Source organism: Telopea speciosissima, chromosome 5 (genome assembly GCF_018873765.1).
Source record: "Telopea speciosissima isolate NSW1024214 ecotype Mountain lineage chromosome 5, Tspe_v1, whole genome shotgun sequence".
Taxonomy (NCBI): Eukaryota; Viridiplantae; Streptophyta; class Magnoliopsida; order Proteales; family Proteaceae; genus Telopea; species Telopea speciosissima.
This window is the reverse complement of record NC_057920.1, coordinates 37,334,373-37,358,330: the sequence shown is the minus strand read 5'-3', so window position 1 is coordinate 37,358,330 and position 23,958 is coordinate 37,334,373. Positions and strand designations below refer to the sequence as shown.

At 41.8% G+C, this 23,958-nt stretch overlaps 1 protein-coding gene across 1 annotated transcript; it reads left to right on the top strand.

The window, feature by feature from the left end:
* Positions 1-15,666: 15,666 nt before the first annotated feature.
* On the top strand, positions 15,667-21,096 carry LOC122662963 (amino acid permease 8-like). The gene is made up of 4 exons (XM_043858672.1): positions 15,667-15,801; positions 19,235-19,381; positions 20,606-20,608; positions 20,668-21,096. The coding sequence occupies exons 1-4, from the start codon at positions 15,667-15,669 to the stop codon at positions 21,094-21,096; spliced, it is 714 nt and encodes a 237-aa protein (XP_043714607.1).
* The last annotated feature ends 2,862 nt before the right edge of the window (positions 21,097-23,958 follow it).

Here is a 23,958-nt window from a genome sequence, read left to right as displayed (position 1 = left end):
TATGGCCCTGACTCACCCTCTGGAACATATTTTGAACAAGATCAAAATCAGGCCACACTACGCTGGCCAGCCAAAATGGTCAAGCCAGCCCATGAGCGCAACAAGGATAAGTACTACCGATTTCACTGAGATCACGGTCATGATACCGAGGAATGTAGACAGTTAAAGGACGAGATAGAGACGCTTTTCCAGAGGGTACATCCTGGCCAATTTGTCAAGAAAGAGACGAGTGACCGAAGGATGGATTACCAAACTCGGGAACCCGAGAGAAGGTGAAGGTCACCCCCCAAAGCTGATAAAGAAGAACTTACCCGAGGTAAAAACCACACTGAGAATGCACCCTTGAGAGAGATCACCACTATATTTGGTGGACCTGGCTTTGGGGGCGAAACCTCAAACTCCCGAAGGCAACATGCGTGGAATGTGCTGCAAACCAAGATTATACTCAAGAAGAGAAAAACCAGCTACCCAATAACCTTCTCTGACAAAGACCTAGCAGATATACAGATGCCCCATGACGATGCTCTCGTGATCAAGATGGTGATTGCCAACTGCACAGTAGGGTGGATCTTGGTGGACAATGGGAGTTCAGTAGACATCCTATATTATGATGCCTTTGAAAAGATGCTCCTGAAATCTGAGATGCTGAAAAGAGTGGAATCCCCTCTCTATGGGTTCAATGAAGCCCCGGTCCAGGTTGAAGGATCAATTGAGCTACTGGTCACAGTGGGGATAGAACCCAAGCTCTCTACCGTGATGATGAACATTTTGGTGGTAAAGGTGAATTCCATGCATAACGGGCTATTGGGACACCCTGGTCTCAATGCTATACAAGTAGTGGTTTCAACTCCCCATTTAGTCATGAAGTTCCCAACCGATCACGGGATTGGGGAGTGTCGAGGAAGTCAAGTAACGGCCCGTCGTTGCTACGAAGGATATCTAAGGGCCAGGGGAAAGAGCTACAAATGAACTTAATCCATTTGGATGATAACCGAGATATCAAAGAGCCAGAAAGAAGTGAACCAGCTGAGGATCTGGCTCCAGTGGAGATAGTAGAAGGAGATGCCACACGCCTTGTCCAGATAGGAGCCAACCTGACCAGTGAAAGGAGAACAGACCTCATAAACTTCTTGAGAGCTAACGCGGATGTATGGTCTGTCGCAGACATGCCAAGGATGGACAGAAAGATAGCTGAACATAAGCTCAGCATCTACCCCAATGCTAAACCAGTATTCCAGAAGAGAAGAACCTTTGCGCCAGAATGATAAGAGAAAGTGATTGAAGAAGTAAACAAGCTACTTGATGCAGGCTTTATTGAGGAAGCCATCTACCCGGAATGGCTCTCAAATATTGTAATGGTCCCCAAGTCCAATGGCAAGTGGCGAATGTGTATTGATTTGAATAAAGCTTGTCCTAAAAACTACTACCCTCTGCCTCGCATTGACTTATTGATAGACGCCACAGCAGGCCATGAAATGCTTTCTTTTATGGATGCCTATTCGGGGTATAATCAGATTAGGATGTATGAGGGCGATATATTGAAAACTTCATTCATCGCGGGCAGAGATACATATTGTTACATCCACATGACCTTTGGACTGAAGAATGCAGGAGCCTCCTACCAATGCTTGGTAAATTATCTTTTTAGGCACCAAATTGGCCGGAACGTGGAAGTTTATGTAGATGATATGCTTTTGAAAAGCCTAAAAGCATGAGATTACATTACAGATCTAAGTGAGGCATTCCAAGTCCTAAGAGAAAGCAAGATGAGGTTAAACCCAACCAAGTTCGCTTTTAGAGTCACATCTGGGAAGTTCCTCTGTTTCATGGTCTCAAGAAGAGGAATCGAAGCAAATCCGACCAAGATTAAGGCTATATTGGAGATGCATCCACCAGGAAGAGTCAAAGAATTGCAAGAACTTATAGGAAGAGTAGCAGCGCTCGGAAGATTTATCTCAACCTCGGGAAACTGATGTCTACTCTTCTTTAAGACTCTTAAGAGTCGAGCAAAAGAGAGGGGAGCTAAAGGGTTCAAGCTTACCTTCGAATGGATCGAGGAATGCCAGATAGCCTTTATTGAACTAAAAAGGTATTTGGCACAACCACCTCTCTTAGCTAAGCCTGAACCAGGGGATATACTGTAGCTATATCTGGCTATATCCGTTGTTGCAATTAGTGCCGTTCTGGTCAAAGAAGATGGGCAATCTCAGAAACCGATATATTATGTCAGCAAAGTCCTCCTAGATGCTGAAACTAGATATGGCAGTATGGAGAAGTATGCATACACATTGGTTTTGGCGGCTAGAAAATTAAGGCCCTATTTTCAAGCTTATACCACCGAGGTACTTACCAATCAACCTTTGAAGAAGATATTGGCTAAGCCAGACCACTCAGGAAGACTGGTAGCATGGTGCGTGGAGTTAGGGGAATTTGACATCCATTACAAGCCTTGAACTATAATAAAAGCTCAGGCCTTGGCGGATTTTGTGGTAGAATGTACACTTCCCAATGAGGAAATCACTACCACCATAGGACCCGAGGAGACAATGCAAGGGTGTGGGGCAGGTTTGATATTAACCAGCCCCGGAGGATTTATTGTGCAATACACGCTAAGATTTGAATTCCAGGCCACTAATAATGGGGCAGAATACGAAGCTTTGATTGCAGGATTGAAGCTGGCACAAAGTCTAATGGTGAAGCATATTACTGTACATAGTGATTCTCGGCTGATAGTAAATCAAGTCAAAGGGGAATATGATGCTAAAGAAACACAAATGGCCCAATATTTGAGAAGGGTTCGAGACTTGATCACGAACTTCAATCGTTTTGAGATATTACAAATACCTCGGGCACAAAATACATCAGCAGATGCCCTCTCAAGACTTGCCACCTCAGATTTTCAAGATTTGACTAGAACCGTGTATCTGGATATACTAACCTCCCCGAGCATAGCGCAATTCGAAGAAGTATTATCGATGGAGACAGAACCTTGTTGGATGGATCCATTAATCAACTACCTCCAGGAGGGCATATTACCCACCGATAAAGAACAAGCCAAGAAAGTTAGGACCAGGGCCGCTCGATATACAATAATAGAAGGAACATTATATAAGAAGGCATTTGCAATGCCCTATCTAAAATGTCTCTAACCATCAGAAGCAGAATATGTACTTCGGGAGATACACACAGGCATTTGCGGACAACACTTGGGGGGCATAGCACTAGCCCACAAGGTCATTAGACAAGGATACTTTTGGCCATATCTTCGTAAAGAAGCATTAAGTTTTGTTCGCAAGTGCCTGAAATGTCAAAAATTTGCACCGATCGTTCGTCAGCCTGCTACCGAGCTCACTTCCATATCTAGTCCCTTACCCTTTGTACAGTGGGGAATGGATATTCTGGGACCGTTTTCTAAAGCATCAGGGGGCAGACAGTTTGTGGTAGTAGCTGTGGCTTATTTTACAAAGTGGGTGGAAGCAGAGACCTTATCCACCATTTCCACAACAAAAATTTGGAAATTCTTCCTTCACTCTATTATCTATCGATATGGGATACCGAGGATTCTTATTACCAACAACAAAAAGCAGTTTGAGCAGAAATTCAAAGAATTCAGTGATCAGTATGAGATTCAGCTAAGAAAGACATCGGTAGCACATCCCCAGTCGAACGGATTAGCGGAGGCAGTAAACAAAATATTACTAGATGGGATAAAGAAAAAGTTGGAAAACGGAAAAGGATTATGGGTGGAAGAACTACCCAATATTCTGTGGGCATACCGAACAACTACAAGATTAAGCATGGGAGAAACACCCTTTATGCTCACATATGGTACAGAAGCCGTACTTCCAGTGGAAATTGGAGAAATTTTGTTTAGAGTCCAGTCATATAACCCCGAGGACAATGATGACCAGTTGAGGGCAAACCTGGATCTATTAGAAGAAATCTGAGAGACAGCACGGTTAAAGAATACAATGCATCAACAGCACACAGCGCATCATTACAACAAGAAGCGGAAGAGCAGAAAACTTCATCCAGGGGATTTGGTATTTCGCAAGGTTGAAGCCTCAGACCCGAGATCAATGGGAAAGCTATCACCAAACTGGGAAGGACCGTATAGAGTCTTCAAACGAGTAGCTCCTGGGGCGTATCATTTGGAAACCTTAGAAGGGACAAGCAAACCTCGGTCTTGGAATGCTGAAAACTTACGGAAATTTTATCAGTAAAAGGTCAGCATACCGATGATGTTAAACTACAACTTTTATAAAGCTGTCATGATTCTCAATAGAATAAAGTGAAATACAAGTCGACAATGAGCATACAAAGTTTCCTACAAATGGTGAGCTGAGGAGCATAACATGATCAATGGGCATATTGTTTCCCAAAGAAATGATGGTCATCCGACCATAATGGTGAGTTGCACCATAGGGGTGCTTCCCCAAAGAAATGATGGTCATCCGACCATAATGGTGAGTTGCACCATAGGGGCGCTTCCCTAAAGAAATGATGGTCATTCGACCATAATGGTGAGTTGCACCATAGGGGCGCTTCCCCAAAGAAATGATGGTCATCCGACCATAATGGTGAGTTGCACCATAGGGGCGTTTCCCCAAAGAAATAATGGTCATCCGACCATAATGGTGAGTTGCACCATAGGGGCGCTTCCCCAAAGAAATAATGGTCATCCGACCATAATGGTGAGTTGCACCATAGGGGCGCTTCCCCAAAGAAATAATGGTCATCTGACCATAATGGTGAGTTGCACCATAGGGGCATTTCCCCAAAGAAATAATGGTCATCTTGGCGAATCGCATCATAGAAGCACAACTAAAAAACCGAGGAGAGCCAAGAATCGTAGAAGTGCTGCTGCAAAATCGACGTGAGATAAGATAAAGTATCAACCACAAAGGACATCAGTGAAAATAAGAGTTTGCTTTGAAGAAAAGGAGGAGCATACAAAGAAAGCAGAATAAAGTAAAGCAGTCTCTTTATTAAATATTCAATGCAATATTACAAGTATGAATTTACAAGTTCCATAAAAAAGCTATTACATTCCTTAAACATTAGAGCGCAACAGAGACAATAAATACAGTTCATCTCGAAAGCAAATCCATCGAGGAAAAAACCTGGCCACTTCAGTGTACAATCATACAGCCAGGAGATTATGTATAGGGGTAACCCGTGCAGAAAAGAATCGAGGAAGATCGAACATCAATAGTCCGAGCAGAAGAAATATATATCCACCTCGGTGATCAATACTAAGCTCGGTGCTGGACAAATGGCACCAGCTGCTCCAGACACCCCCTGAGAATCCAAAGAAGACAACATCACTAGGAGCGATTCACTAAATACCCCCGTTCCTACTCCTCTCAAACTAGTGATGGAAAGAAACCAAAAAATCCTAGGAGAAAACAAAGGCATTTAGGGCCTTCAGCAGCTTGCGAGATCCACGCCGTCGATCACCAAATATGTTAACAGTGAAGATCGATCGCGAGAAGTCTCCTAAGGATTCTCTACCTCTCCAGAACACCCTTCCTTCTTTAAAAAGAAAGAGAAAGGGAGCTATCACAGAGAGGTACCACCACAACCTGATGACTTAAAAGACGCGGCATGTCGATTGAAGATTGAAGCTGTGGTGAAAAATGTCGATTGAAGATTGAAGCCAAAAGGAAAACTTCTGTAAGGTAAGAATCCTAGGGTTTTATGTCCTTCATGGGTGGGAGAACTTCTATGATCAAGATGGTACTGAAGATATAGAATCTCCGTGAGATGGCGATAACAACAGCGAAACAGAGCCATTAAAGAGTAAGAATTTCTTCTCCAGAACTGAAGACAATAGAAAAAATCTTCCACTATATATAAGGCAAGGCGACGGTTCGAGATAAAAGAGGAATTTAATAAGACAGCTATCCCACGTTCAAAGAAGTTACGCTTTAAGCCACGTGGTCCAATCCTAATGAGTCAGTACTACTCCCATGACGAGAAAGGGTGCAATTTTCAAAACAATGATTCAGTTCACCCAACAGTTTTGATAAGCATAAAGCCATGAGAAGCGCTGGTTAAATAGGGAAAGCAACAAATGAAAGCTCATCGAATCTGCCAAAAATCTTGGAAAAGTGAGATATCCATTATTAGGGACCACAATGCCAAAATGAAGTGCAAGCATCATCAGAAGCCAGAGAAATAATACAAGGTACGCAAAATATCACTATATTTTTAGTGATCTATACATATGATTACAAATATCCGAGACGCCACAAAAAACACAACATCTAGGAGTTTAGCTTGGGACTCGGTGGAATAGGGGGTAAAGGCCCAGGAACATTCTGTAGGGGAGGAAATGTAGGAAGTGCTATAGACAAAGGGTCAAGCATTACCTCCTGAATAGGAATTTGAAAATCCAACCCTATTTCTATGTTGTCCCATTCAAAATCTGGGATAACATCCTTTAACTGAAGGAACAACCGATGAGCTCCTTTTCTCTCCTTCTCGCTACAAAAGTGTTCGAAGGCTGGGGAATCAAGTATATGAGTAATTGTCAAGTTCGCCGCAGCCCGTCTTTCAACCCATACATAATCACCAACATTATCCACAATATCCCGAGCATAGTCTAGCCTTACTGCCAAGTTATCCTCCCGACGTTCCAAAGCCTGAAATATCTCCAATTTCTCTTTTAATTTTTTTAGCTCTTCCTTTAGCTCCTTAGATTCCGCTTGTAACCCGGAGTGGCGCTTCGCCAGAACAGTATTGGCATGACTTAGTATTTCTACTTGAGACTCTAGCTCCTTCTCACGCTTCGAGATTACCCGAGGTAATGTATTCAGTGAAGAGACAAGCTCCTAAGTAAGGGAATGAGCAAATTATGACAAAACCCGATATATAAATATAGCGAATAAACAAGTAGAAAGGAAAAGACTAACGAAAAAAATTTAAAATCCTTTCATTGAATCATAAAAACAAGAAAGAAAAACATTAAAAAATGTTAAACATTAGAAGTATCATCAGGGATCTCAGTGGGGATAGAAAGATTAAAGGTGGGGGAGGGAATACTCATCCCTCCTTCAACAAAGGGTTCTGACTGTTGTTCGGGAGCAACATTCATAGCAGTAGCAATAGTCACCTCAACAGCATCACCACTCATAATCACATCAGAACCAACCTTGGCCCCTGGATCCACAGTTTTTGGAGGAACATGCTGAGGAATTTGAGAAGAGGAAAGAGGAACATCTGGCTGCCTTGCTGAGGAACCAGGCCTGAAAGTACCAGATTCCAATCGCTCGATCATCACATCGATTTCACGAATCCCCTTGAACTTAAAATCTGGTTGTCTTTCTCTCACTTGCTTCCACAACGAATAAGCAGTATTCATTAAAGTTAAGGAAGCAGTCCCTTTATGCATCTCCTGACATGCCTCTAAAGAAGATATTCTTCATCAACTTGAGCTTTAACTGTAGACATTTTCTTTTTCATTTCATCAATCTCAGCCTGCTTGTCATCAAGTGCCTTTTTCTTTCTATCTATCCTCTTCCTCTCCTTCTTAAGAGCATTTTTTAAAGAACTAGCCGACGCCTCGGCTGATTTCAACTTCTCTTGAACTCCTGAAAATGATTTTTCAGTAGAATCCTTCTCAGCTTTCGTTGTTTTCAACTCGTCATTTAAACGAATTCGCTCACTCTAAGAAAACTTGAGAGACCTCCTCATCGCTATCAAATCTTCCTCTGATTTTTTATATACATCAGCCACGCTCCTCCTACGTAGCACTAATTCAAAAAGATAACCCAACGCCTGAATAACACCAAACCGAGGTCAAAAAATATATATATATAGAGAATAAGGAGGAAAAGAAGAGAACAAAAAGCTCACCTCATAACTTCGAGCAAAAGTAGACTGCTCTAGCAACACGTCAGGCATCCCAGAAAGTAAAACTTGATCCTCCGGAGCGATGCCTTTCAAAACCCACTCCTCGGAAGCAGTAAGATCACCAACCACCTTTTGATCCTTAGTAATGGACCATTCTGGGATGAAATCTCCAATGTCTGCTTTCTCTTTACCTTTATCCTTCCTAAGAACATTAGGGAGGTCGGTAGGTACAATGGAAGACCCACCAGCATGATGATCAGTTAACCCTGTAGAGGATCCAACCTCTTGGGGGATTGGCTCCACAGTGAGATTGCCTCCTTCCTTCGGGGAGGGACCCTCAACCTCGGTATTTCGAGAAGATGCAGGAGAAGTTCTTAGTAGCCCTTTCTTGAAAAGACCCTTGTCTCCCGAGGAGGAAGACGCTTTTCTTTTCCTACCCACACTCACCTCTGGAGGTTCAAAAACTTGGTTCCCATCAATTCAAAGATCTTTCTCCACTATGTGGCTAGTCAAAGAGTCCAAACCAAAGTTCACTGCAACATACATAAAAAATAATATATCACAAATAAATATAAAATAAGACAAGATAAATCCTCATCTATTATTCGTAAAACCTCCATTCCCGAGGTACTCACCCATATCTTGTAAATCAACGGTTTCACCCTTGATCCGATTCCCGTCTGCCATAATAGCTTCGAAACTAGCTTGATCAACAGAATCTAAGGGAATAATCTTGTTCCCCTTTCTAGTATTGGGGAAACCCCAGTTAGTAGGGCACCCCAGTCCTATATGGACTGCCTAGAAAAATCGTTGCTTCCAGCCATGGTTAGATGTTGGAAAAGACCCAACAATAGGGACACCACCACGCTGGCAAAAATAATACCATCCGGGGTGGGTACTCACATGATTTAGGGTGAAGCATTTTATAAAAAAACTTATAGAAATCTGTCTCTTCAATCGAAGACACTTGATCTGGAAAGCCTCAATACTTCTCCAACCATTAGGGACCAATTGGCAAGGAGAAATTTGATAATGCCTAAGAAGACGTCCCACAAAAATGGAGAGTGGATATTGAAGGCCAGCCTCGAAGGCATCCAAAAGAAGACCCACTTCCCCACGGCGAGGTCAATTCAGCCTTTCTTCGGAAGAAGGAACCCTTAGTTCAATATCTTCCGAGATCCCATAAACACCACGAATCTCCGTGAGATTGAAATCGGAGATAACAGAAGAAATCTCGCCCACACCTTTCCCAATAGTAGGATCCAGTTGTGGCTGTTTAATCCGATAACCTCTCCTTCCTAATTGTCTCATAGAATCCAAGGTAGAAACATTAGTTGGAATCTCGGAAGCATTCCTAGGTGTAAATATTGAAACCCTAGAGATCGATTCTTCTAGTAAAGACGCGGGAGAAGACATTCTTCGGTTTTCTTCCTGAACAGAACCATAATACAAATTCCCGCACTCATCCAACAAAGAAGAAACTTCATCATTTTCCACTCTTGGAATTTTTCCTTTATATTTTTTCATTTTCCTAAATGCAAATAAAAGCAGAAAAAGAACTTAAATTGAAAGAAAAAGGGGATATATCAAGCGTATACTCACTTGGATCAGAAGAGCCTACGCTTGGATAGGACGTAAGAAGCAGAATAATATCACTAGACTCAGAAAAGGCTTCCAATCGAGAAGGTTCAATAGACAATGAAGTAAGGGATTTAGAAAGTCCTCAGAAATCCTCGCAAAACTTTTTGGTTTGGGTAGTAAAGAAGATGAAAAGACCTAGACTTAAAAGTAAGAGCACAGGAAAGGATAGAAGGATCTAAAAAAATTGAATTTTATAACTCCCTGATAAAGGCTTTCAAAAGGCACGAAGGGTTGAATCCGTTTTCGCTCCCACGTGTTAAACATAGACCCTTAATATGATATTCAAAATATAAGGTACATTATTTTCATATGGATAAACAATACATTGAAATTATAAGTAAATTAGTTAAATTTTACCAAGATTGTATTTTCTTCACCTTAACCAAAACATTTAATAAGGTAAAGAGAATAGGGGGCAAATGTTACACCATACTTTCCACTTTAAATCATGAACGTACACGTGGACTCGCCAAGAGATGTGACTTGGAAGGCACGCCTACAAAATCCCACGCGCGTAACGGCTATGGAAGGAGGGTGGTTAGAGACTCCCTTGAGAGAAAACTCCCACGTGGACTGGGAATCCCGGTGACAAAGGGGGACCATATCTCGAACGGAAGTACCAAAAAACCATGCGACGAGGGGAGACCACGGCTGACGAAGAATGGGCTACTGCAGATCCCCACCAAATATATAAATACAAGGCAAGCCCCTCATGAGGGGAGATCAATAATTTTGTCTGTAATAATCAGTAAAGAGAATGTGGTATTCCAAGGCTGATTTTCTATTTTCCTTTGGTTCCTTAATTCTCCACGCTTTTCAATCTTCTGTAACAGTTTAAGAACTATGTTTGTAACGAGAATTCTCTCTGGCAGAAATTCTTGTACAACAAACCCCTTCGGGTTTTACATCTTCAATCTCTTAGTCTCATTCTCCCTCTCTAATCTCTTTCTTTTTTTTTTATGTGGTTGTGGTGTGTGGCTGCCATTTATTCCTTCGAATCCGCGTTAGTATTGATAGGTTAGATGCTTGTGTGTTAGGACGCCAATTCAATTCGTTAGATGCATAATTTCGCTACATGCTTGTGAGTTAGGATGCGTTAATTTAATTATCAGTAGTTCAATCCAATACTTTAATTTGGTTCACTTTGCATTGCTTTTAAGTGAGTAAGATAGAGTGGCGTACATCTCCTTGAGTTCGACCCGTAGCTACGATTGATCTGTATGCTTGCGGTTATTATTTCTAGCAAACAATATCATCCTAAAAGAATATTTCAAACCCGGGCTGGAGACTTCCATTTTCATGATCAAACCAAGGCTCAATGTTCCCATAGTAAGGCAAGTTGTCACCTTCTTTGACAAAATATCCGTTCAAGGTCTTAAAGTATGGAGATGGTTTCTGTGACTCAGCAGTGCTGGCCTTCTGACATTCTCAGCTCATTTGCTTAGGATAACTTCCCTTCTCCGGTATCTTGTATCCCAACCCTCGATGATTGGCATAGGTCAGAAATTCAAAGAACTGTGGGATCCCTTATTGGTTCCTTCCTAATCCAAGCCCTATAAAATATCCTATATTGTTCATCATCTTTAGAATTGTCCAACTCTATATGGACAGGTAACTGGATGGATTTATTTCCTTCATTTTTTAGGCCATTATACTGATTGGTCCAATCTCAAATCCTCCTAGCTGGATATTTATCGGGGCTTTCCCACCTTCTTCAATGCTTGCCAAGGTATGGACTATTTCTGGGTCAAAAAAATAGTGATCATTTTTCCTTCAGAGATAAATTTCATTTTTCGATGCAAGCTTGAGGCTATTACTCCTACTGAATGAAGCCAAGGCCGTCCCAGTAGCATATTGAACAATGATAGTATGTCAATTACTTGACATTCTACAGTGAACAAAGCGGGTCTGACTCGGATGTCCATGGTCAAAATACCCAGAACCTTCCTTCTTGTATTATCATATGCTCAGATTGTCTGAGTAGAGGGCTTCATTTGGGTGGGATCCAACCATATACAATTTGTAGCTTTGAGAGGTATGACATTGAGAGCCAACCCGTTGTCAATCAAAACTTTAGGGACTCGGTTCCCATGTCACTCTACTGTAATGTGTAGAGCTCGATTATGGTCCTTTCCTCTAGGCGGGAGATCATCTTCTGAGAATGAGAGATTACATGGCATAGGTGGCTCCTACGATGTATGAGAGTTCTTCTTGAACCATTTCTATCAAAACTTGAACCTCGTTGAGTGCTTTCAGAACTGCTTCCCGATGTGACAGGGAAGCCATCAATAATCCCTGAATAGAGTTGTTAGCTTATGTCTTCTTTAGCACCTGATTTTCTAGCTTGTACTTGACTTGGTTTTGAGCAGGCGCATAGGGATTTTCTACAATCAATCCCCTATCCTTGAAGTTCTTTCTACTTTGGGTCTTTCCCTTTTATGATGAGCTCTACTGCGCACAGTTCTTCATCTTCTAAGTCACTTTCAATTATCACAAGGGTTCCCACCATGGGACTCTTCCTTCTTGAGTTAGTGACTTCGCATTCTGCTTTCAAGGCAGCAATTGTCTTTTGGGCCTTCTATAGGATTTTGGATAAGGCCTCTTGGTTTTTATAGAGGTGCCTGACAAGTTGGTTGTGGTCCAGCCTTCGCGGTCCCATTGGCATCATCTGTTGGATCATTTTGAAGGTCTCACTGGCTAATTTTTGGAATCTCATTGCTTCAGACAAGGACCCAATATATTCCTCTTCTGACATCTCCTCGTCATTGGAGATCACTGGATGAATGTTCTTTATGGGATCTCTCACTTGTTCATCTATGTTGATGTTGTAAAGGTAGAACCTATCATGTGCTTGTGCCCATTCGTCGTACTCCTCACTCCCACAGTCTGGAGATGCTGGGGGACTTCTACTCTTTTGTTAAAGCAAATACCAGGGTGATCGAATTTCCAACTCCTTCATGACTTGGGGGAGTGGCCATTTTTCATTTATCGACTGTTGTTGCTGCAATTCTTCTTGGTACCTTTTGTCTGAAGGTACTACCTTAAAGAGCATTCGATGAATCTTATCGACCATTATATGGGTTCCTCTTGCTTCAAAGGGATGGGACCAAGCTCTTGGCCTACAAATTTCCTCATGCTGGTTGATAAGAGGTTCTACCTCCATTTCAGATGCTTCATTGGGTAATTCATCGCCAGTGTCTTCATCCATTACTTCATCATTCAGACTTTCACTAGATGCTTCCTGATCTGAATGTTCGTCAAGGGCCTCAATACTCGAATATCCCCTTCTTCTCCACTACTATCAATAGGGTTGATTCCTTTTGTTGGGTCGAAGTATGGATCTCTAGTGTTAATATTACCAATCCAAGTCTCCCATTCCTTCATCATCTTTGGAGGCCCAGAGTACGGCCAGTTATCTGAGTATAACATGGGATCTTGAGGAGGATTCTCAAAGAAATCTTTTGCCAAAGCGATATTTAACTAGGTCAGGTTCCTTAACTCATGTAATGTTTTCTGGAGGAAGTCTTCTTCTGTTGGTAACTCTACCTTCTCGCATTGTGCCGCGAGGTGTTTGCACACCATGTTTGGGAAGCGTGAAGTAGCCTTATACAGGATGTCATAAGTTGTGGACATTAGCTTAAGGGTTCTTGTACTTGGTAGAAGATGCTCATATTCCACTTGTCAAAGTCCTCCCCTTTGACGAACCATGCCCTTCTCTGATTTACTGGAGATCCTATTTCCTCATCATCACTCCTTCCTTTGTCTTCTTGAGGGATGGGCTTAATGAGGTCTGTGGGCTCTGTTTCATTATCATCAATTTTGATGCTATATACCCACTGTAGAGTTTCAACGGAGAACTCATCTTCAGACTGTGACTCAAAGTCTTCATCTTCACTATCGTCGGTCCCTCCTCCCATCTGGATAAGGAAAGTGTCTCCAGATAGAGTTTCACCAATGGCTAGTGGTGATACAACTTGGATCAGTCTTGGTGTGAACTCTTTAATAGCTCTCATGTTATCGTCAGACGACCCTTCGTCAATAGGCTGAATTTGAACCATGAAATCTTCTTCACCTTTTGAATTTTCCACATATACCATATGACTGATCTCATAATCCTTGATTAGCAAAGAATATTGGGGTTCGAATTGTTACAAGCCACTTACAAAAAAGTAGATTTGATAAAGGATTGAATCATAGCGGCTCAATCTAAATAGAAGAGCTATGCCGACTTGAGACGGAAGGAAAGTAAGTTTGTCGTGGGCGATTATGTTTTCTTATGAGTATTGCCAACTAAGAGAGTAATTCGCTTTGACTAAGGAGGGCAAGTGTGTTTATGTATTTTACGTATTGATGTCGAGAAAGTACACCCCTGCATTGACATTGTCTAGACTAAAAAGCCACATCAGCTTGTCATGGATTGACATATGAAGAGGTACCTGAAGAGAACCTTGATTGTAAGGATAGCAATCCTCACAATCGAACTGTAACTTTTGTTAAAGTTCGGCAGAGTAATCTCACTGATTAAAGGGGCATCTTGTTAATGAGAAGGTGAAATGCGGTCGAAGTATCCTCACCTATGCGGATACCTAGGTACGTCTTAATTTTGAGGATGAAATTCTTATAAGGTGGGGAGGATGTTAAATCTGTGCCCAAAACCCGGTTTAAAATTCGATCTGACCACCAGTTTGGTTTGAACCTTTTGTGTAGAACTGGGAGCAGAGTACACTCGTGAACTGTGGGTTATTATACTCAAGCCATCCCACAATATTGTCGATCATGGCTCGGGGAAAGTCGTCGAGGATAGGTACCTCGACAAAGATAGGGGAAGTTTGTCTACGAGGGTACCTTCCTAGAATTCCCTCATTCCAAGGATCCGTGGGGCCGGCGCCTAAATCTCCCTTATCCACTTAGCGATGACTGGGAGTAAGTCACTATCTAAGCAATTCATGCCTATGCATGACCGTTAATAAGCATAAGAACTAGAATGGGCTTGGGCTTAGGACCTTAGCCTCTTTCTAATTGTAACTAGAACTTAGGCCATAGGCCATGGGCCCAAGTCGATCCAATGGCCCAATGACTTAAACTAGACCCTGGGCTTACACCTAACCAAACAAGCCCCTAAGAAAATGGACCTAAGGACCTAAGACTAACCAAACAAGACCTAATGCCTAGATGGGTTATTAAAGACCCAAAACTACTGTTCACTTCACATTACAACCCTAAATCGTGGAGAGGAGAGGAGAAGAAGAAAGAAGAAGCGGAGAAGAAGAAGAAAGAAGTAGAAGAAAGAAGAAGGAAGAAGAAGAGGAAGAAGGAAGGAGAAGGAAGAAGTGTGGTGGAGCTCAAGCTACCACCATCAACCCTTGGTTAGTCTCTTTCTCTCTCTCTCTCTCTCTCTATCTCTCTTTTCCTAATCCTATTACCTAGGGTTTGAATCGGTTGAGCACACCTTGAGTGCTCCATCTACTCAATTGGAAGGCCATTAATGGTTAACCTTGTATCTTGTGGGGGTACCTAACCTCACATTGAGCCTCTCTCCCTCTACATCTATTCCTATTAGCTAGGGTTTTGGGGATGAACTACCATTGATGAATCATTACTTACCTAAGTAAGGAAGCCATGAATGGATAGTGTCATTCTCAAGTAATGAGAGCCAATGAACCCTTATGATTTCTATTTCATTTTAAACCCCTCTCCATTTAATGGCCTAAATTGGGGTTTTACCTCCATTCATGGCCTTCACCAACTCTTATAGCAAACCATAGGGTTGTGGCTTTAGCAATGTCCAATAATGTTGGTTTGAAGCCTTGTGAACCCCAATGCTCATCTCTCATGAGCATCTCCCTCATATGTGCCTTAGTAAAGGAATTCATTCGATCATTGGATTCATGGACCCAAGTTGTTGATGTACATTAGCACCTTGATGGAGTAATAATACTCATGGCCAATAAGCCCTAAAGGACCTTAGGTATACCCCATTTTGACCCAAATCAATGGACAACCAAAACCATTCTCTGAATGGTATGAAAAGCAAGACCGGCGTGGATAGGCACATGGATAGGCACATGGACAGGCACATGCAGGTGTCGGTCCCTAAGATGTTCCAAGTTTCGTGGCTACTGCCAGAGGACAGGCACATGCAAGTGCCGGTCCTTGAGAAACTGATTCATGCCGGTGGAAAGTCCCGAGAGGGATAGGCACATGCAAGTGCCGGTCCCTGAGAAACTAAATCTGTCGGTGGAAGGTCCTGAGAGGGACAGGCACATGGATAAGCAGATGACATCTGTCGGTCCTAGCCTTGTTGTATGTGCCATTCCCCTATTTTCAGCCTTGTGTGATAACTTGTGGGGCCCAACTCTTTTGGCCCTAAGACACTAACCTCACCCCACATTGTACACCCTCTTTAGGTTGACTCACCCAGCTCGGGGGCATATTAGTACGTGGGACAGTGAGCTTGGCATTGATCGTCGATTTGAAGAACTCGGTATTAACGACTGATCGAGAATCATGTGAGTGAGTTAAGCAAACGCCTTAATTTATGGAATGTTTGTGTGTTGTGTCTTGAGAATGCCATTCATGCATGTGTGCTATATTATATAATTATTGTTAAGATGTAGGATGATATACATGTTTAGATATTGATAGGACTTTACATTCTTGTCTTACGATATTATTTATTCTATTGCACTATGGTGCGAATGGTATTGGATTTTGTTATGGGACTTGGGTGCCGATTGGCGCTAGACCTGGGATTTTCATAATGTGGATTCACTTATGGCATGTAGATCTAGGGCTTTGGAAGTGGGATCCAAGTGCCGATCGGTGCTGGGCTTTAGATTATCGTACTTGTAATTGCATTAGAGTTGTCTATTGCATTAGGTGGAAACAGGGTGGTGACCGATCGACCGCTTTTCGTAATCACATCCCGTACATGTATGTGTATGTATAGGTTAGAGGGGCGAGAGGTTAGCCGGCCGACCATCTTCGGTACTATGGACTCGACCTCTGGCTTATGGATGTGCGTACCCTTTTCATAAAATTGATGCATTTGACTAGGATAATGTACGCCATACTACACCCCTTACCAACAGGGGGTAAGGTGTTGGTTAACCGATGGTAATATCCTCTGTGATGGAATTATCGTTCTCAAAACTCGGGACAACTTCGGTGAGTTCGCAGGACCGGGAAGGAGCTAGGGTTATTATAGGGGTTTACGTATATCTCTTGGTGGAGACCGATACTGCAAGCTTTCAACTGCAACTCAGGTTTGTCATCGCTGGTATAACATCCGCTTATGGTACCGACATTGGGGATGCTACCTAGGGTGTTGCAGTAGTACTTTACCTGACTTAGGCATTGTTTGTTAGGTGGATAATAGTAAAATTTAACTTCATCATGCATTCATATGGCATGATTGTAAACCATATATGATGTGTGGATTATCCTGGTGGTATGGGACGCTGTGGGATTCGCTTATCATGTCTGATTTGCGATCGAACTCATTCATTATTATTATTGTGCTTGCTTGTGTGGTTTAACCACTCATTAGGCTTAGTGGAGCTCACTCCTCGAGGAAATATATTTTAGATGATTGCAGGTACATTCGAACAGGACGGCGAAGAGTTCAAGACTCCTGAAGAAGGTCATGAAGAGTGGTGGACTCCGGAGTATGAGGATCATGGATCGGAGTGCTACTGCGTGGTTTGTTTCTCGAGGGAACAGTGATTCACAGTCGGTGGCCATCTTTTGTTACACTTTGATAGCTATCTTTTGATTCAACGGTGTATTCCCTTAGATTCCTTTCATGTTTATTGTATTATTATACCGTAGGTAATACATAGGTTCTTATCAGAATGAAATGTACTTGTAGGGGTAAACTTGAATAGACAATATTTTATATGCTATCACATAGCTTCTGTTAACTCTGATGTTATTGATATTATTTCTTTTCTTTTACCTATTATTTGTCGTTGTGAATGAGTTAGTCTTGGATACTGCGTTAGTGATTCTGGTGGTTAGGGAGTGTAGTTACATTTCCCGTGGTTTAGGGATGGGGGTGTAACACTTGCAGTGGATCTCAACCATTGATTAGAAGTACCTTCTTTGATGCCAAAAAATATCCTTGGGAAGTGGCAGAATGGCTATGGGCTTGCATTACAGCTCATTTCTGACCCATTATTCTTTTTTGTCCTGAAAAGAATCGACTGCATGGAGGCCTAAACGGATGCGTAACTGAATTCCGTCACGTCCATCTTGCTCAAAATTTAGTCTTGAACACAACCATGCAAAAACATTGGGCAGCTTTACGTGTAAATTAAGATATGCAGCTCCCAATAGTCCAGAATAGCAATAAATAGCCCAAAAACCTGAAAAGCACAAGAAAGTACCGAGTAACTCTGTCCAATGTGGTAAAATGTATGCTTTATGCCCTAAGATTTCACACATAAATGTGCTCATCATCTAGTTTCGAGAGAGATTAGATTTCAAGCTTTAGATATGTAGTTATAAAAAAGAATGCAGATATAACTAGGAAAGGGGGTAGTTCTGGTCTTTGTTTTTTTGGGTTTTGTAGTGTTGATTTGTGTATAGTTAATGTGAAATGTTTGAAATTTTTTACCAATTTTTTTTTACCTTGGGGGGGGTGGTGTTGAGGCAGTTCTAGTCTTTGTTTTTTTGGGTTTTGTAATGTTGATTTGTGTATACTTATTGTGAAATGTTTGAAATTTTTTACCAATTTTCTTTTTTACCTTGGGGGGTGGTGTTGAGGCAGTTCTAGTCTTTGTTTTTTTTTGGTTTTGTACTGTTGATTTGTGTATGGATAATGTGAAATGTTTGAAATCTTTTACCAATTTTTTTTTTACCTTGGGGGGGTGGGGTGTTGAGGTTGTAACCGAACTTGAAGTTCCAAAACTCTACTTGATGGGTCATTAGCTCAAATTGGTAGAGCACTTGGAACATAAGCATGTTCCAAGGGATAGTGGTTCAAATCCACTATGACCCTTTTTATTCAATCGTTCAAAGCATAGTTAGTTAAGGTAATTTGAGAATGATAACTCTCAGCCTTTTGTTTGAGGTCTTATAGCAAATTGATTGCTTTTGTAGTAGGTGTGGCCAAGGATCACCCCTATGTCTCTATACATTATTAGAATTTAGAGATTATGTGTTATCCACTAGAAAAGTAGTAAATGGTGTTAGTTCTTGTTATTGATATTCACTAGTTTAACCTTGATTAAACATCTTTTCCAATTGCTTACAGATATATACACTTTATATGGATTTGTAATAACTTTTAATGTCCAAACATCGTTGACTTTATATGGATTATAGTGTTAATGACATTTTTATAATTTATAATAACATAATAGTGCATCTCTGTTTCTTTTTTTTTTTTTAATTTACACTTTATATGAATTTTTAATATCCTAACATCATTAACTTTATATGGATTATAGCATTAAGGCATTTCTGTAATTTATAGTAACCATTACAAAACTGTTGCAGAAACAGGTTTTATCAAACACCTTTACAGTACTAAAAGTGTTATAGATACATTTTTGGAACAAATTTATCAAACGCCATTTTGCAACCCAGAAACATTATTCTGCAAACTAAAACACCGAACACATTTTTGGTGAGAAACGGAACAGAAACATGTGTAACGTTATCAAACGGTGCCCAAGTCAGTATGGTCTAGGAGTGACAACATTATTCTATGTGTCACTTTCTTTTTTGGTAGAAATTCTCTGTGTCACTTGGTTGCATGGGATATGTGGCCTTCGGAAACAATGCTCCTGGAAATATTCTCACCGAATTCTATGAACCCTTCTGGCTAGTCGACATTGCCAACTTTGCTATTCTTATTCATTTAATTAGAGCTTTTCAAGTATGCATGCCCATTGTTACTAATTTAATAATTCACACTTTAATACTTGAATAATGTGTACATTTTGGTGTATTTTATAACTTAGGCAGCATTTGGTATGCATTGTAAATCGATTTCGCATTCTCATATGGTAAAAATAGTTGTTTTTATAGCCCGAGAATGTGAAATCGACCTAGAATACATTCTAACAATGCATACCAAACACAGCCTTAGTCATACTATCATATTTATGTAGATTTAACTACAGTTTTTACCTATATCTAAGAAATTCTTAACAGACACACAGAACACTACCTTATCTCAATTGATCAAAGTAATCTCTCTCTCTCTCTCTCTCTCTCTCTCTCTCTCTCTCTCCTTTTTTCTTACCCAAAAGAAAGTCAAATCATTTTTTCTTTTCGTAGAAAACACTTTTGGAACATTGAGTAAAGGTTTCAACTAGTTCAAAATATGTTTCTTAAATTTTCTGGACATTCCTATGCTTCAATGATATTAGTTCTTTAACTATTGGGGGAGAGTTTTCTGTCCAAAGCGTGACCCTACTCCAACGCGGGGGCCAATGGAAGCGAGTGTGGAAGCATCAATAGGGGCAGGATTTCCACCTTTCATGGGAGCGGGACAGTCATGTCATGGGTGCTTGTATTTGAGTGGAGGAGCCACACTCCCAGACGGACTCCATTTTCCCTTAAGGGAAAAAGAATACTACTTGGTTGCATGGCTCCTATGCCAAACACTGGAGTACGCAAATTACCACCCAACCTCTCCTGAAATAAAAAAATCTCAACTGTGTTAAATGTTTATGCCCCGACGCTAGTGCAGGAGCTACACGATCAAACAGTGATCTCTTGCCCTTTCCTTAATTAGGGAAAAAGATCACTACCTGTCCCATGGCTCCTGCCCCCAAACACAGGAGCGCACGAAAGTACCACCTTACACCCTATGAAATCAAAAATTGCATCTATGTTGATGCTCCTACGTGCGCTCTTATTGGCCCCCACACTGGTGCAAGTAGGCCCTACACGACCAGACAACAATTTCTTGCCCTTTATTTACTTATAATGTGTGATTTGACTCACGGGTTATCAAGTAGACTTGTCAGTCCAAGACTAGTAGATTTCTGGTTTTAAAACATCTATTTTTCCCCCTTCTTTTAGCCAAATTTGGACCGCTGGTTAGACCGGCCTGGTTCATTGAACCTGATTCAAATTTGGTTTATCATTTCAGAAGGTAAATTTTCTATTCCAATATTATTAGTTCACAGGAATCTTATTTTGCTTCTATATTAGGTGTATGCACAACCAATTTTTACATCCTATGAGAATTGGCTAGCTTCAAAATGGCCTTCAACAATTTTCTTTAACAAGGTTTACACTATACGATTGCCCTTCACTGAAGCCTCCTTTCGATTCACAATCTGCAAGCTTGTCCTCAGAACTTTATTCTACATCATTACAACTACAATTGCTATGGCATTACCATTCTTTAATGCAATTCTGGGTTTGTTAGGCTCAATTGCCTTTTGGCCATTAACAGTTTATTTCCTTGTGAACATGTACATATCACAAGCAAAGAGCAAGAAAGGAAGCAACAAATGGCTCACTTTGCAAAGCTTGAGCTTGATTGCTTTAATTGTTTCACTTGTATCTGCAGTAGGTTTTGTTGCTGATATAGTTGAACGACTCGAGCATGCTAAGTTCTTTAGTGTCACATTCTAGGTTCCCTCTTTCAGTCTTGGAATTAACTTTGGGAAGTTGAAGGGTAATAAGATTATGTAGGTAGTTAGAATTGGAAGAAAATGATTCGAATTGCTTAATTGATTCACAATAGAAGTGCTCTTTAAATAGCACAAATACAAGAGAGAATACAGCCATTATCACATGTGATAATGGTGGGATTACATTGATACAGTTTCTATTATCACATGAGATAATAGAAGGAAATAAAAGATTGGAGAAAAACTTTCCATAGGAGACAGAGATGATCTCTCCCAGTAGATCACACTAATACTCCCCCTCAAGGTGGAGCGTGTAGGTTACGAACGCCCAACTTAGATAGGAGAAATAGGAACTGATCATGCCCAAGCGCCTTAGTGAAGATGTCTGCCAGTTGCAACTTGGAGGACACATGAAAAGTCTTTAGGCAACCGGATTGAATACGCTCGCGGACCAAATGGCAATCAAGCTCTATGTATTTGGTCCGCTCATGAAACACAGGGTTGGCGGCTATGTGTAGGGCGGCCTGATTGTCACAAAAGAGACGCATCGGCATGGGAAGCATGACACCCAAGTCCTTAAGAAGAGTACGCAGCCAAATAAGTTCACATGTGGCAGTGGCCATGGAACGATATTCAGCCTCAGCCGACGATCTGGAGATAGTGGCCTGTTTCTTGGATTTCCAAGAGAGCGGGCTTGCACCTAGAAAGGTGATATAACTGGTAACCGAACGGCAGGTGGAGGGGCAGGCAGCCCAGTCCGAATCCAAAAATGCAGTGAGGACGAGGGGATTTGATGCCGAAAAGAAAACACCGGTTCCTGGGCACGATTTTATGTATCGAACCAACCGGAGTGCTGCATCCCAATGTGGTTGGCGTGGCTGATGCATGAACTGACTCAGAGTATTGATAGCATAGGTGATGTCTGGCCTAGTTATTGTCAAGTAAATGAGACATCCAATGAGCCATCGGTAGGGTGAAGGGTCCGGTAAAGAAGTGCCAACATCAACGGCTAGGTGGTGATTCTGCTCCATTGGAAACAAGGCTGGCTTGACACCGAGAAGACCCATCTCAGAGATGATATCCAGGGCGTATTTGCGCTGATTTAGGAAGAAACCATCAGTGGTGCGAGCAACCTCAATACCCAGAAAATATTTAAGGCTGCCCAGATCTTTGAGATGAAAATGGTTATCTAAGAATGAAATGAGCCGTTGAATTGCAACTAAATCACTGCCTACCATGATTATGTCATCGACATAAACCAACACTGCCATGTAATAAGTGGAATCGGCCTTAATGAAGAGAGAATAATCGGCCTGTGATTGAATAAAATCGGCATCCAGAAGGGCCTTAGTGAGAGTGGCAAACCAATTTCGAGACACCTGCTTGAGACCATAAAGTGATTTTTGGAGTTTGCAAAAGCGAGTCTCCCCCTCTTTGCCATAACTGGGGGGAAGACGCATATAGACTTCCTCGTCAAGGGCACCATGGAGGAATGCATTATTGATGTCGAGTTGGTGGAGATGCCAACCAGGGATAGCAGCCACAGCCAATAAACTGCGCATAGTGACAAGCTTGGAAACAGGTGCAAAGGTTTCATTATAGTCCAACCCCTCCTGTTGGGCATAACCCTTAGCAACGAGACGCGCTTTATAGCGCTCAATGGACCCATCTACATGGCGTTTGACCTTATAGACCCACTTGCAACCTATCGCAAGTTTACTTGCAGGGAGAGGCTACAAAGACCAAGTGTTATTCTGTTCCAGAGCTGAAATCTCATTTTTCATGGCTTGTTGCCAGTGGGGATGTTGAATGGCTTCTTGAAAAGAAGTGGGTTCATGGTCAGAGGAAATTGCAGAAATAAAAGCAAAGTGCTGGTTAGTAAAGCCAAAATAAGATAAAAATTGCTAAGGGGATAGGGTGTGGTACCTGAAGCGATGGAGGAGGAACCTTGTGTAACGGCACCACACACAAAATCCTTCAGATGAGTAGAAGGATTGCGAGAGCGGTCTGACCGGCGTAGTGCAGGAGGGTCCACAGGTGGAGCAGGAGAGGTGGTGGCGGGTGGGGAAGATGAGACCGTGGGTGGATTGTTGGGTGTGATCGGTGGCGGTTGTTGAATGCCATCGAGAGATGGACCAGGGTCAGGAGCGGGGAGGGGAAGAACCGAATGGGAATCATGACTAGGTGGGGCTGTTTGGTAGGGAAAAATGGATTCATGGAAGACCACGTCGCGTGAAACAAAATGCTGCTGGGCTACAATGTCATAAACCCGGTACCCCTTTGGACCATATGGGTAACCAACAAAGATACATCGAATAGCACGGGGATCAAACTTTGTACAACCAGGGTGATGATCATGGGCTTAACAAAGAGACCCAAAAACATGCAAATGATCATAAAAGGGTGGTGAATTTAATAATAATTCATGAGGTGTTTTGGCCCCCAGATTGGGTGTGGGTATTCAATTGATGAGGTAGGCAGCTATGAGAATGCAATCTCCCCAAAAAGATAAGGGTAAATGAGCTTGAAATCGCAATGCACGGGCAACCTTAAGAAGGTGCCAGTGCTTATGCTCGGCTACCCCATTCTATTGAGGAGTGCCAACACAGGAATGCTGATGGTGAACACCCTCTTTAGAAAGAAAGTCCTGAAAGGGTCGAGAGAAAAACTCTATCCCATTATCGGTTCGAATTTGTTTTATGGTGGTGCCAAATTGAGTCTTAACCAAGGTAAAAAAAGAAATAAGAAGGGCATAAGCCTCAGATTTCTGGAACATCAAATAAACCCAGACACATCGAGAAAAATCATCAACGATGGTCAAAAAATAGTGGGCACCAGTGTTCGATGGGGTGTGATAACCCCC

Excerpts from the sequence above, each read along its gene's own strand:
- LOC122662963 (XM_043858672.1), top strand. The coding sequence starts at position 15,667 with ATGCCGGTGGAAAGTCCCGAGAGGGATAGGCACATGCAAGTGCCGGTC. Across the intron at positions 15,802-19,234 it reads CTGTCGGTCCTAGCCTTGTT|AAATTCTCTGTGTCACTTGG; the intron begins GTATGTGCCATT and ends CTTTTTTGGTAG.